The sequence below is a fragment of the Nerophis ophidion genome, linkage group LG22 (assembly GCF_033978795.1).
Source record: "Nerophis ophidion isolate RoL-2023_Sa linkage group LG22, RoL_Noph_v1.0, whole genome shotgun sequence".
Taxonomy (NCBI): Eukaryota; Metazoa; Chordata; class Actinopteri; order Syngnathiformes; family Syngnathidae; genus Nerophis; species Nerophis ophidion.
The window spans coordinates 10,868,711-10,881,382 of NC_084632.1; the positions used below are offsets into that span (position 1 = coordinate 10,868,711).

Sequence of the window (12,672 nt, forward strand, 5' to 3'; positions counted from 1 at the left end):
GGAGCTGAAATCATGGAGAAGATTTTTGAAGTGCAAATATAATGACTAAAATTGTGGAGCAGCAACTCTTAAAATACACTATTTTTTACATTTTACCAGACACATTATGCATATTTTCACAAATTGTCGGTATCGGACCAATATTGCCGATACCAGCTGAAATTGGATTTGGTATCGGCTCGGAAAGAAAATCGGTGGTATTAGACATCGCAATTTTTTTTTATTATTATTTTTTTTTCCAGACATCGGTAGTAGTCACCCAGAATGACGCCGAAGTCTTCAACAGTCCTGCGTGTTCTTAACGTACACATTGTTACAATAATAAATAATAATACACACTTTTTTGATGAAGACAAAATAAGATTTCTGCAGGCAAACAGGAAGAAAATTAATTTTGTGTCAAAAACATAAAAAAAAAAAAAAAGTTAAACTATAATTTGTTGAATAAATCAAAATGTGATTATACGCATTTCGTTTTTTTACTATTTCAAAAAACATCTTCAATTATCCATCCATCCATTTTCTACCACTTGTCCCATTATATCTTTTTAAATCAAATAAATGTGTTCTTTTGTCAAAACAAAACAAATCAGATACATTTTTATTATTATTTATTATTTTTTAAGTCTTTTTTTATGTCTGGAAAGTAATAAAAAAAACCCTTTTTATGCATGAAAGTGTAAATGTGGGAAATTGTTAGGACACAAAAAACCACATTGGACTCAGCAGTTTGTGTAATAATAATAGTACAACTACTAATGTACAGTACATGCAACAATATAAAAAGATGAGTACAAGGTACAGAGAATATACACAAGATTCAAGTACCACAAATGTCACAATAAACTATTTAAAAGCACAAAAGTACATGTTTTTTTTATCCCAACTTGCTTGTGCTGTACATCATTATTTGATAATACATGAAGTGAAATGAGTTTGAACACAAAAACAAACAAACAATAATCAAAGATGAGGATTTTTGTTTTGAGTCATTAAGAACTTACATCATTAAAAAGTAGAATCACTGTGCAGTTTTTAAAATGGTTGGAATTCTTTTCTTTTCCAGCCAGCTCCACGATCAAGTGAAAAGAAGGCAAAAGGAGACGCGCTACAAGAATAAAGTTTCAATAAAAAGGACGAACAAATGTGTGGACGAGGAAGCCTAGTTCATAAATAAAAGAACGTTGAGTTTGATTCATGGCCAATGACTTTGGTTTGCAGAACGATTCACATTCATGCTGACTCAAACTACGAGGACCAGCAGCTTCTTAAAAGGACATTCTTTAAAACTACCCACATGGTGTTCTTTAAAAACTACCCATAAGGATTTCTTTAAAAATTACCCACATGGTGTTCTTTAAAACTACCCACATGGTGTTCTTTAAAAACTACCCACATGGTGTTCTTTAAAACTACCCACATGGTGTTCTTTAAAAACTACCCACATGGTGTTCTTTGAAAACTACCCACATGGTGTTCTTTAAAAACTACCCACATGATGTTCTTTAAAACTACCCACATGGTGTTCTTTAAAACTACCCACATGGTGTTCTTTAAAACTACCCACATGGTGTTCTTTAAAAACTACCCACATGGTGTTCTTTAAAACTACCCACATGGTGTTCTTTAAAAACTACCCATAAGGATTTCTTTAAAAATTACCCACATGGTGTTCTTTGAAAACTACCCACATGGTGTTCTTTAAAAACTACCCACATGGTGTTCTTTAAAAACTACCCACATGGTGTTCTTTAAAACTACCTACATGGTGTTCTTTAAAACTACCCACAATGGTGTTCTTTAAAAACTACCCACATGGTGTTCTTTAAAAACTACCCACATGGTGTTCTTTAAAAACTACCCACATAGTCTTCTTTAAAGCTACCCACATGGTGTTCTTTAAAAACTAACTAAATGGTGTTCTTTAAAAACTACCCACATGTTGTTCTTTAAAAACTACCCACATGGTGTTCTTTAAAACTACCCACATGGTGTTCTTTAAAACTACCCACATGGTGTTCTTTAAAACTACCCACATGGTGTCCTTTAAAACTACCCAAATGGTGTTCTTTAAAAACTACCCACATGGTGTTCTTTAAAACTACCCACATGGTGTTCTTTAAAACTACCCACATGGTGTTCTTTAAAACTACCCACATGGTAGTTTTTAAAAACTCCCTACATGGTGTTCTTTAAAACTACCCACATGGTGTTCTTTAAAAACTACCCACATGGTCACTCCTCGCTGGAAAAATGTCGATCCGCTGACGCTGCAACATGTCCTGGCTTCTTCAGCACGCCACACAAATGAAGGTGTGCAAATTTAGTCTCTGAATGGAAAGGTCCAGAAGGTCCATGAGAGTTTGTACCGTTCTCCTTCTTGACTGAAGCTCTGCCTCCTTTTCATCATCATGTGACCTACAATGACATGAAACACACGTTAGCTGCTGTGTGTGTGTGTCTGTGTGTGTGTGTGTGTGTGTGTGTGTGTTTACGAGGAAGTGCCGAGTCAGGGTTTGTGCGTGTCGTAGTGCTGGTAGCGTTTCAGCTTGTCCGGATCATTAGAGGCCATGTGGGAGAAGTCCTGGAAAATGTCCTGGTAGGTTTCGTCGCCTGGAAAGTGACAGCAGGACAGCGAGCGTCAGCCATCGGGGTTTGAGAGGAAGGATGGACAGACAGAGATGGATGGATGATGGATGGATGTGTACAGTAGACAGATGGCAACAAAGGAAAGAAAAAAAACGCAGTGTTTTCCATTATTGACAGATTATAATGGGACTGTGGGTGGATGCAACTTGTCCTTCTTAGCACAGCTCATGTGCACACGGTCTGCCAGAGAATAAGAAGACGTAGCAGCAGTGTGAGAATAATCATGTATATATATTATCACACAACTTTAGTATGCTTAAAGTCAGGTTGCTACAGTTATTTCTATCTGTGCAAGGACAAAAACTTCTTGTCTGAGGGGTGGCCTCAGCCGCAGATGTTATCTTTGTTTTAATTCGCTAACAGCCAAGGACTTCAAGGACCTCAACGCAGATAAGACGACAGCACACATACGAAGCAGAGACAAGGCGAAATAACAAGGCCCCAGCACATTCCGGCACGTATTGTGCGTACTGGAGCTGCTTCGCATGATATATGTTACCACTTCTTTTAGAGGCGGCCTCGGTGATGTTGACTGGGGAACTCCTGAATAAATACCTGAATAAGTACCTTAGAGCAGTGGTTCTCAAATAGGGGTACGCGTACCCCTGGGGGTACTTGAAGGTATGCCAGGGGGTACGTGATTTTTTAAAATATTCTAAAAATAGCAACAATTCAAAAATCCTTTATAAATATATTTATTAAATAATACTTCCAACAAAATATGAATGTAAGTTCATAAACTGAGAAAAGAAATGCAACAATTCAATATTCAGTGTTGACAGCTAGATTTTTTGTGGACATGTTCCATAAATATTGATGTTAAAGATTTCTTTATTTGTGAATAAAATGTTTAGAATTAAGTTCATGAATCCAGATGGATCTCTATTACAATCTCCAAAGAGGGCACTTTAAGTTGATGATTACTTCTATGTGTATAAATCTTTATTTATAATTGAATCTCTTGTTTCTTTCTCAACAAGTTTTTAGTTATTTTTATATCATTTTCCCCCCAAAAAGTTCAAGAAAGACCACTACAAATGAGCAATATTTTGCACTATTATACAATTTATTAAACCAGAAACTGATGACATAGTGCTGTATTTTACTTCTTTATCTCTTTTTTTCAACCAAAAATGCTTTGCTCTGATTAGGGGGTAGTTGAATTAAAAAAATGTTCACAGGGGGTACATCACTGAAAAAAGGTTGAGAACCACTGCCTTAGAGCATAGGGTGAGACTGTGACTAAGTGTGCAGCTCCATGCGTTCTCCTCATGAGCTAAATTGAACTCTGTCTCTGCATGATTCCTTGCTTCTTGTCTGTTTAATAAATGTCGTCAGCGTTTGAACCTGACAAGCAGGGCATTGGTATTGCAACCTAGCGAGTATTTGCACCCTTTTAGCTGAAAACAAAGCCGACAAATCCTAGGGACTTTTTTTGGTTCTTATTGAATGGCCAACATGGAGGCACGTAGTGCTCTTCTCAACGAGCAGCGGGTGCCTTCTGAGAGCAGTTAAAACAAAAGAAAAAGAAGTGACAAAAAGACAGTTTGCATTTTGAAATATGTCCGTAACAATGACATTGCCAATTATGCAAATTAAGTGTCGGGGTGTCCTAATACAACTTTGTTTACTTTCCATTTTGAAGCCTTGAGAATGTTTTCCATCTGTGTTGGCCCTGCGATGAGGTAGAGCCCAAATGCAGCTGAGAGAGGCTCCAGCACCCCCCCGCCACCCCATAAGGGACAAGCGGTAGAAAATGGATGGAGTATTGGCTGATATTGAATCTATATCCACACCAATCATACATCCATCCATCTTCTTCTGCTTATCCGAGGTCGGGTCGCGGGGGCAACAGCCTAAGCAGGGAAACCCAGACTTCCCTCTCCCCAGCCACTTTGTCTAGCTCTTCCCGGGGGATCCCAAGGCGTTCCCAGGCCAGCCGGGAGACATAGTCTTCCCAACATGTCCTGGGTCTTCCCCGTGGCCTCCTACCGGTTGGACGTGCCCTAAACACCTCGCTAAGGTGGTGTTTAGGGCACGTCCAACGCCTCCCAATCATACACCCGAACGCCTCCCAATCATACATACTTGCATTATTTTGTAGTGTGTGGACTGTTAGAAAAGGTTCGATCAAGCAAAATTATTTGAAAAGCAACTGGCTATTCAAATCATGGCATTAAAACTACAAATAAAACAAAGATAACTTCACATTGTTTTTTATCTTACTTTGGCCAAAAATACAACAAAAATTCTGAAAATATTACAATAAAAATATAGTAAAAAATACCGGCAGCGGTAAAGTTTAGATCCATGAAGGAAAGAAGAAAGTGAATGAATAAATTTACATATGCATACAAAATTGTTTTCTTTTGTATTATTATTTTTTAATTAATTAAGTAATGTTTCTGACAACCTTTTTCCAAAACACAATATAAAATGTGAGAAATAACAGGCTAATGCATATATTTATCATTTTTTTCAAAACAAAAAAAGTGGGACCCCATTTTTATGACTTGATGGGGCCTCTGGGACTCCATTTTGAAAATTCTTATCGCCAACACAGATGGGAGAATTGGTGCGTGCAAAACGGTGGGCCGCGTCTAATACTAATCAAATATCATCTCGGGCCTTGACTTTGACACCTCTGGCCTACCTAGCTTGTGTGTTATTGTGTGCTCAGCTGTTGTGTAGCTACCAGCTCCAAGTGGCCTTGTGTAAATGACTAAACTAAAAGACCAAGCGTGTGTGTTTATTGAAGACATTTAGATGCAAACTGGTGCAGGACGTCTCATAGTAAAACTAACATCGTAAAGTTTAGACGCAAATAAAATCCGAAATTTTGTTGTTTTTTATGCTGATATTGGACCGATATGTGATATCATTATTGGGGTACCTTAGTGACCTTAAAAGGTCAGTATGAATATGCATTATATACAGTGGGGCAAAAAAGTATTTAGTCAGCCACCGATTGTGCAGGTTCTCCCACTTAAAATGATGACAGAGGTCTGTAATGTTCATCATAGGTACACTTCAACTGTGAGAGACAGAATGTGAAAAGAAATCCAGGAGTTCACATTGTAGGAATTTTAAAGAATTTATTTGTAAATTATGGTGGAAAATAAGTATTTGGTCAACCATTCAAGGCTCTCATTGATGGAAGGAGGTTTGGGCTCAAAATCTCACGATACATGGCCCCATTCAATCTTTCCTTAACACGGATCAATCGTCCTGTCCCCTTAGCAGAAAAACAGCCCCAAAGCATGATGTTTCCACCCCCATGCTTCACAGTAGGTGTGGTGTTCTTGGGATGCAACTCAGTATTCTTCTTCCTCCAAACACAACGAGTTGAGTTTATACCAAAATGGATACATGGATGATACAGCAGAGGATTGGGAGAATGTCATGAATGTCAAAATAAAACTTTTTGGCATAAACTCAACTTGTCGTGTTTGAAGGAAGAATACTGAGTTGCATCCCAAGAACACCATACCTACTGTGAAGCATGGGGGTGGAAACATCATGCGTTGGGGCTGTTTTTCTGCTAAGGGGACAGGACGATTGATCCGTGTTAAGGAAAGAATGAATGGGGACATGTATCGTGAGATTTTGAGCTGAAACCTCCTTTCATCAGTGAGAGCTTTGAACGGTTGACAAAATACTTATTTTCCACCATAATTTACAAATCAATTCTTTATAATTCCTACAATGTGAATTCCTGGAATTTTTTTTCACATTCTGTCTCTTACAGTTGAAGTGTACCTATGATGAAAATTACAGACCTCTGTCATCATTTTAAGTGGGAGAACTTGCACAGACTAAATACTTTTTCGCCCCACTGTATGGTGGGCCAAATACATTGACTCGACCCCCCGGGCCCCACTTTGGTGAGCCCTGGATTATCCATCACTCCATTTTCTACCGCTTGTCCCTTTTTGGGGTCAAGGTGGGTGCTGGAACCTATTTCAGCTGTATTCGTGCGGAACGCGGTGTACACCCTGGACAAATCGCCACCTCATCGCAGGGCCAACACAGATAGACAGACAACATTCACACACTAGGGACCATTTAGTGTTGCCAATCAACCTATCCCCAGGTGCATGTTTTTGCGCCAATTGGAGTGTTTATCTGCCAGCTAGTTGAAATCTGACATGACGTCATAGGGCAGCAGTGAGGAATACATAAGATGTGATCGGCGCAGGAGAATGGGAGGAAGAAGGAAAAGTTAGCCATACCTGTCAAGGCGGCGGCTGGAAATATTAAAGAGAGGCAGCAGAAAAGCAAGGCAAGGAGTCAAGACACAGAAAAAGACAAGCGCAGAGAAATGAAGCTTTTGTCAGCAACTGTATTGTGTAAAGTGCAAACAAAGTACAGCTGTTGGAAGAGAGAAGACAGAAAAAGGGAGAAAAAAAAGGCACAAACCCGTAAATGTACACCATCGTCTCGCCTTGCAATAAAACAAGATGGTGAAAAATATATTGCATCTTTAAAAAAGTTACTTCAGCAGTAAGTTTGAATGCGGAATCAACTGCACTTCATCACCTACTAATGTGTCAATGTGGCAGAGGACTGATGAGGCGGCTTTGTCTCATCAGTGCCGTCATTCATCGTCTGATTGGACGAGCGCAGGGAGAGTCCTCACCTACCAGATGATGATGATGATGATGACGCGCATTAAAAAATACCGACAGCAGCATTAAATCAGCATGTTAGTGTTTCTCCCTCCGTGATTGCTGACTGCTGCTCTTGTCTCATACGGCAGGTCCAAACTAACATGCTCCTTTTTCCAGCAATAACCAAAAAACAAACAAAAAAAAGCAGCGTGCAAATACAGTCCAGTTTCAAATACAAACACAATAGGAGCGTCAATAATTGCTTTCCTGCAGACTAAACAGAGTGTGAGTACCAGAGGGCGCTGCAGTGTCGTACTGCCTTAAAGGGCCAGTGTGTAGACTTGAGGAGCAAAAGGTTTTTTAAGTGTTACACAATAAATAGAATATTGTTCTATTAGTAGGGCTGCAGCTATCTCATTATAGTATTCCAGTAATCTATAGAAGACTTTGTTCCATTGACCAAGAAAAACCACACTTTGTAGCCTCAATATACAAACCCTGTTTCCATATGAGTTGGGAAATTGTGTTAGATGTAAAAATAAACAGAATACAATGATTTGCAAATCATTTTCAACCCATATTCAGTTGAATATGCTACAAAGACAACATATTTGATGTTCAAACTGATACTTTTTTTTGCAAATAATCATTAACTTTAGAATTTGATGCCAGCAACACGTGACAAAGAAGTTGGGAAAGGTGGCAATAAATAGTGATAAAGTTGAGGCATGCTCATCAAACACTTATTTGGGACATCGCACAGGTGTGCAGGCTAATTGGGAACAGGTGGGTGCCATGATTGGGTATAAAAACAGCTTCCCAAAAAAATGCTCAGTCTTTCACAAGAAAGGATGGGGCGAGGTACACCCCTTTGTCCACATGAGCAAATAGTCAAACAGTTTAATAACGTTTCTCAAAGTGCAATTGCAAGAAATTTAGGGATTTCAACATCTACGGTCCATAATATCATCAAAAGGTTAAGAGCATCTGGAGAAATCACTCCGCGTAAGCGGCATGGCCGGAAACCAACATTGAATGACCGTGACCTTCGATCCCTCAGACGGCACTGTATCAAAAACCGACATCAATCTCTAAAGTATATCCCCACATGGGATAAGGAACACTTCAGAAAACCACTTTCATTAAATAGTTAGTCGCTACACCTGTATGTGCAAGTTAAAGCTTTACTATGCAAAGCTAAAGCCTTTTATCAACAACATCCAGAAACGTCGCCGTCTTCTCTGGGCCCGAGATCATCTAAGATGGACTGATGCAAGGTGTTCTGTGGTCTGACGAGTCCACATTTCAAATTGTTTTTGGAAATATTCGACATCGTGTCATCCGGACCAAAGGGGAAGCAAACCATCCAGGCTGTTATCAACGCAAAGTTCAAAAGCCAGCATCTGTGATGGTATGGGGGTGTATTAGTGCCCAAGGCATGGGTAACTTACACATCTGTGAAGGCACCATTAATGCTGAAAGGTACATACAGGTTTTAGAACATATGCTGCCATCCAAGCGCCGTCTTTTTCATTGACGCCCCTGCTTATTTCAGCAAGACAATGCCAAGTCACATTCAGCACTTGTTACAACAGCGTGACTTCGTAAAAAAAAAAGAGTGTGGGTACTTTCCTGGCCCGTCTGCAGTACAGATCTGTCTCCCATCAAAAATGTGTGTTGCATTATGAAGGGTAAAATACGACAGCGGAGACCCCGAACTGTTGAACGACTGAAGCTCTACATAAAACAAGAATGGGAAAGAATTCCAATTTCAAAGCTTCAACAATTAGTTTCCTCAGTTCCCAAACGTTTATTGAGTGTTGTTAAAAGTAAAGTGGTGAACATACCCTTTCCCAACCACTTTGGTAAGTGCTGCTGCTGCCATGAAATTCTAAGTGAATTATTATTTGCAAAAAAAAAAAAAATTAAGTTTATGAGTTTGAACATCACATATCTTGTCTTTGTAGTGCATTCAACTGAATATGGGTTGAAAAGGATTTGCAAATCATTGTATTCTGTTTTTATTTACCTCCAACACAATTTCCCAACTCATATGGAAACGGGGTTTGTACCTTCAAGGTACTCAAAGCGCTTTGACACTATTTCCACATTCACCCACTGATGGCGGGAGATGCCATGCAAGGCCCTAACCAGGACTCATCAGGAGCGAGGGTGAAGTGTCTTGCTCAAGGACACAACGGACGTGACGAAGTTGGTAGAAGGTGGGGATCCAACCAAGAACCATCAGGTTGCTAGCACGGTCACTCTCCCAACTGTGCCACGCCGTCCCCAATACATATTACGGATAGTTGAGATTGTTCTGCTTGCCATAAGCTGCCTTTTTTGTTCCTATACACGCACATTATCAACATTAAAAGATGTGGAAAAAGTAAAATACCTAATCACAAAAATGTCTCATTGAAGCAGAAAAATATAATCTAACGTTTTTTTCTAATCAACTAATTACCGATATCCGAAAGGTGACAACAGGTTTAGCATGGTGCAAATTGCTGCTCACTGGGGTGATCGATACATATCGATAGTATGGATACCAATCTGATCCATCCTAGCTATGTTGAGATCAATATTTTTCAGTTGTCTGCTTTATTTTCACAAATATCTGAGTGACATTGTTGTATTCTTGTACTGTTAGACTGTGTACAAACTCAGCGAAATTGACATTGGACACAGGAAAAAGACAAATAATTTGAATTACAGCCAATAGTAGTTCTTGCTTTTGTTTAGTTATTTTGCCTTACTTTGTTATTTAAAGGGAATAGAGCATTTATTCTCAAACTGTGATTGGCCAAAGAACCAATTAAAGTAGTGTTTTATTGTCTTGTATTCAAACAGTGTTACTGTTCAAATTGTGTGTAACATTACCATGCCCAAAACATTAAATATACTTAACTAAAACTTCTGCCTTGTTTTTGATAAATACTTAGGCCTACTACACTACTGTAGTTCAAGGTTGGTCATTAAGGTGGTACTTGGAGAGCCAAGCTTTTTCTAAGGTGGTACTTGGTTAAAAAAGTTAGAAAACCTCTACAATTGAGTATACGAATAAATGGGAGTATTTTGTTGATATTTTCTTATATTGTTGTAAAATCCTAAAAACAATTTTGTTTTCTGGTAATTATATAAGAGAGCTTATTACCTTGTTCTGCTTTAAAGAAACTCCCAATGGTTCTTGTGAAAGGGTTGATTTTAATTTACTTTTAATTGTTTTTAAATCCCTAAATGGTCTGGCCCCACAATACCTGACCGAGCTTCTGCATCACCATACCTCGTCTAGAGCCCTAAGGTCAGCTGACCAACTCTCCCGTCCAAAGGCAAAAACCCGGTAACTCAATTTTGGTCAAAACTGAGCTGATAATAATTTTGGAGTTCCTAGGTGATATGCTTTACATTAGTGTATGCGATATTGTAATTTGTTCCGTAAGTAAGCTGTTACGCGCATGGCAGGACCTAGCAACTACCACATAACCGCGTAGATACAACAGAAAAACCTAGTATCTCAAGGGGCCAATCGGAGCTTCTTTCTCAGTCGCCTTATTGTCTTTAATGAGACATTTGCACGAATGGGGGCCGACGGTCAACCTGATTATGTGATATTATGGCACCAGGGGATATTTGGAAGATTGGCCCAGGACGTTGCAAGCACCTTCATTAAATGTATTGTTCTTGATTCTTCCCCTTGCATACTCTTTTGGGCAGATAACTGTGGAGGTCAAAACAAAAACTGGACGCTGTACACGGCTCTTGCCCAATGTGCAAACGCAGAATGGGGCCCCACCCGAGATTGTGATAAAATATCTGGAAAAAGGGCACACGTTCATGAGAGCAGATTCAATCCATGGCTCAATCGGCAAGAAAATGAAAGCTCAAGAAAACATCTATACGTTTGATGACTTTGTAAATCTTTGTAAGACAGCATCAAGATAGATTGGTTTTCCTTTGTTTTCTCAAAATCAGCTAGAAGTGAGTTACTAGGTTTTGCCTTTGGACGGGAGAACTGCTGTTGGCGGTCCCTAGATCCAGGCTAAAGACCAGAGGGGACTTAGCCTTTTCCGTTGCCGCTCCTAAGCTCTGGAAGAGCCTTCCGCTCCACATTAGGTCAGGCCAGAGCCTGGGGGTTTTCAAAACCCTTCTTAAGACCTACCTCTTCTCGCTGGCCTTTGACCTGAGCTGAGTCTGGCCACTAGGCCACCATTTCTAGTCCCGCCCCCCCCACCCGTTCGCTTTAGTTTCATTTTTTCTATTTGTCGCACTTTTTACTACTATTTTTATTTATTTTATTCGACATCTTTTACTGTATTTTGCACTATTTTGTTCAGCTCATTCTATGTTTATGTTCTTTGTTTGTTTTCTGTTTCTGTTGCTCTATGCTTTTTTTAACCTGTAAAGCACATTGGTCCAATTTAAAATTTGTTGTAAACGTGCTATATAAATAAAAATGACTTGACTTGACTTGAAAAGGGTCTCTCCAAATACAAATGAATAGAAAGACTGGAAATAATCCATCAAGTCAAAAACATGGCACACCAGCCACTATATTATGACCGTAATACAGACAAAAAAAAAAAAAGGTCAGTTAATTCCTCTCTGGGCTGTCAGCGGGCAGGGGCAATGGTGCCAACTCGTCCTGGCTGGCGAGAGTGAGTGAGGGAGAAGTGTTGGTCGTCATGGCAACGACAATGCAGCTTGGGTCCTCGAATACAACAAGTGTTTTTTTTTTGTTTTTTTAAAATGCAGCTTATCAAGTAAAATAAATGAAAATTGTCATTTAGAAAAAAGATTAGTGTGAATCCAAATTACACATTTGTGCAGCCCAACTGTAAGAAATACAACTTTTCTGCCTTGAAACCTAACTAAAAGCAGTGCAGCAGGTTTGAAGAATGATGTTCCTATGATGCTACAGTACTACACACTGCTCCTTTAAACAAAGTGCTTATGTGCGCTACAAATACAGAATTTGGAGCGGGAAGATGGAATGAAAATTGTTATGTAAGTATAACTTATTTACATCTTGACACAGCATTCTTTTAACTTCCCTGTTAGTCTAATTATCTCTTATTGCTCCAGCACATTCAGTTCTCAGATGATTTGATCAAAAGCCATCAACATTCGCAACGACCAGCACTAAAAAGTATTTTTTTTTTGTTTATCCAGACACTAGCGACGTCACATAAAGTCGATCAAACTTTGGTCTAACAACATATTTTCTTCTCCCTAATTTCAATTTTTAAATGCAAATTGTACACAATTCTGTGAGAGGAAAACAAAAGCTTGTTGCATATTTACTTAACAAATATATGCTTTAACTTTGGACATTCAACAATATACATCAGCTTTTACACTCAAAAAATATTTACTTTATACACTTCGAATATAATCACACTACTTTAAAATA

At 39.0% G+C, this 12,672-nt stretch overlaps 1 protein-coding gene and 1 long non-coding RNA gene across 6 annotated transcripts in view; both read right to left on the minus strand.

Annotated features, from left to right (window-relative positions):
* Positions 1 to 716: 716 nt before the first annotated feature.
* On the minus strand, positions 717 to 1,715 carry LOC133540575 (uncharacterized). 2 transcript variants are annotated; one of them, XR_009803667.1, is made up of 2 exons: positions 1,561 to 1,715; positions 717 to 1,437 (listed from the first exon to the last, which is right to left on the minus strand). It is a non-coding gene; the product is annotated as an uncharacterized LOC133540575 (long non-coding RNA). The 2 variants fall into 2 exon arrangements; XR_009803668.1 differs by lacking the exon at positions 1,561 to 1,715 and adding an exon at positions 1,537 to 1,546.
* A 10-nt stretch (positions 1,716 to 1,725) lies between these two features.
* The window catches only part of LOC133540574 (arf-GAP with coiled-coil, ANK repeat and PH domain-containing protein 2-like), a 1,007,806-nt gene continuing 996,859 nt past the window's right edge, over positions 1,726 to 12,672 (minus strand). For 2 of the 4 annotated variants that reach the window (XM_061883285.1, XM_061883283.1), the window contains exons 24-25: positions 2,496 to 2,613; positions 1,727 to 2,418 (exon numbers count right to left, since the gene is read on the minus strand). In XM_061883285.1, coding sequence (XP_061739269.1) covers positions 2,510 to 2,613 — 104 coding nt within the window. In that variant the 3' untranslated portion in view covers positions 1,727 to 2,418; positions 2,496 to 2,509. Of the gene's footprint in view, positions 2,419 to 2,495; positions 2,614 to 12,672 lie in introns of all 4 variants that reach the window. The other 2 variants (XM_061883284.1, XM_061883286.1) reach the window with 2 other exon arrangements.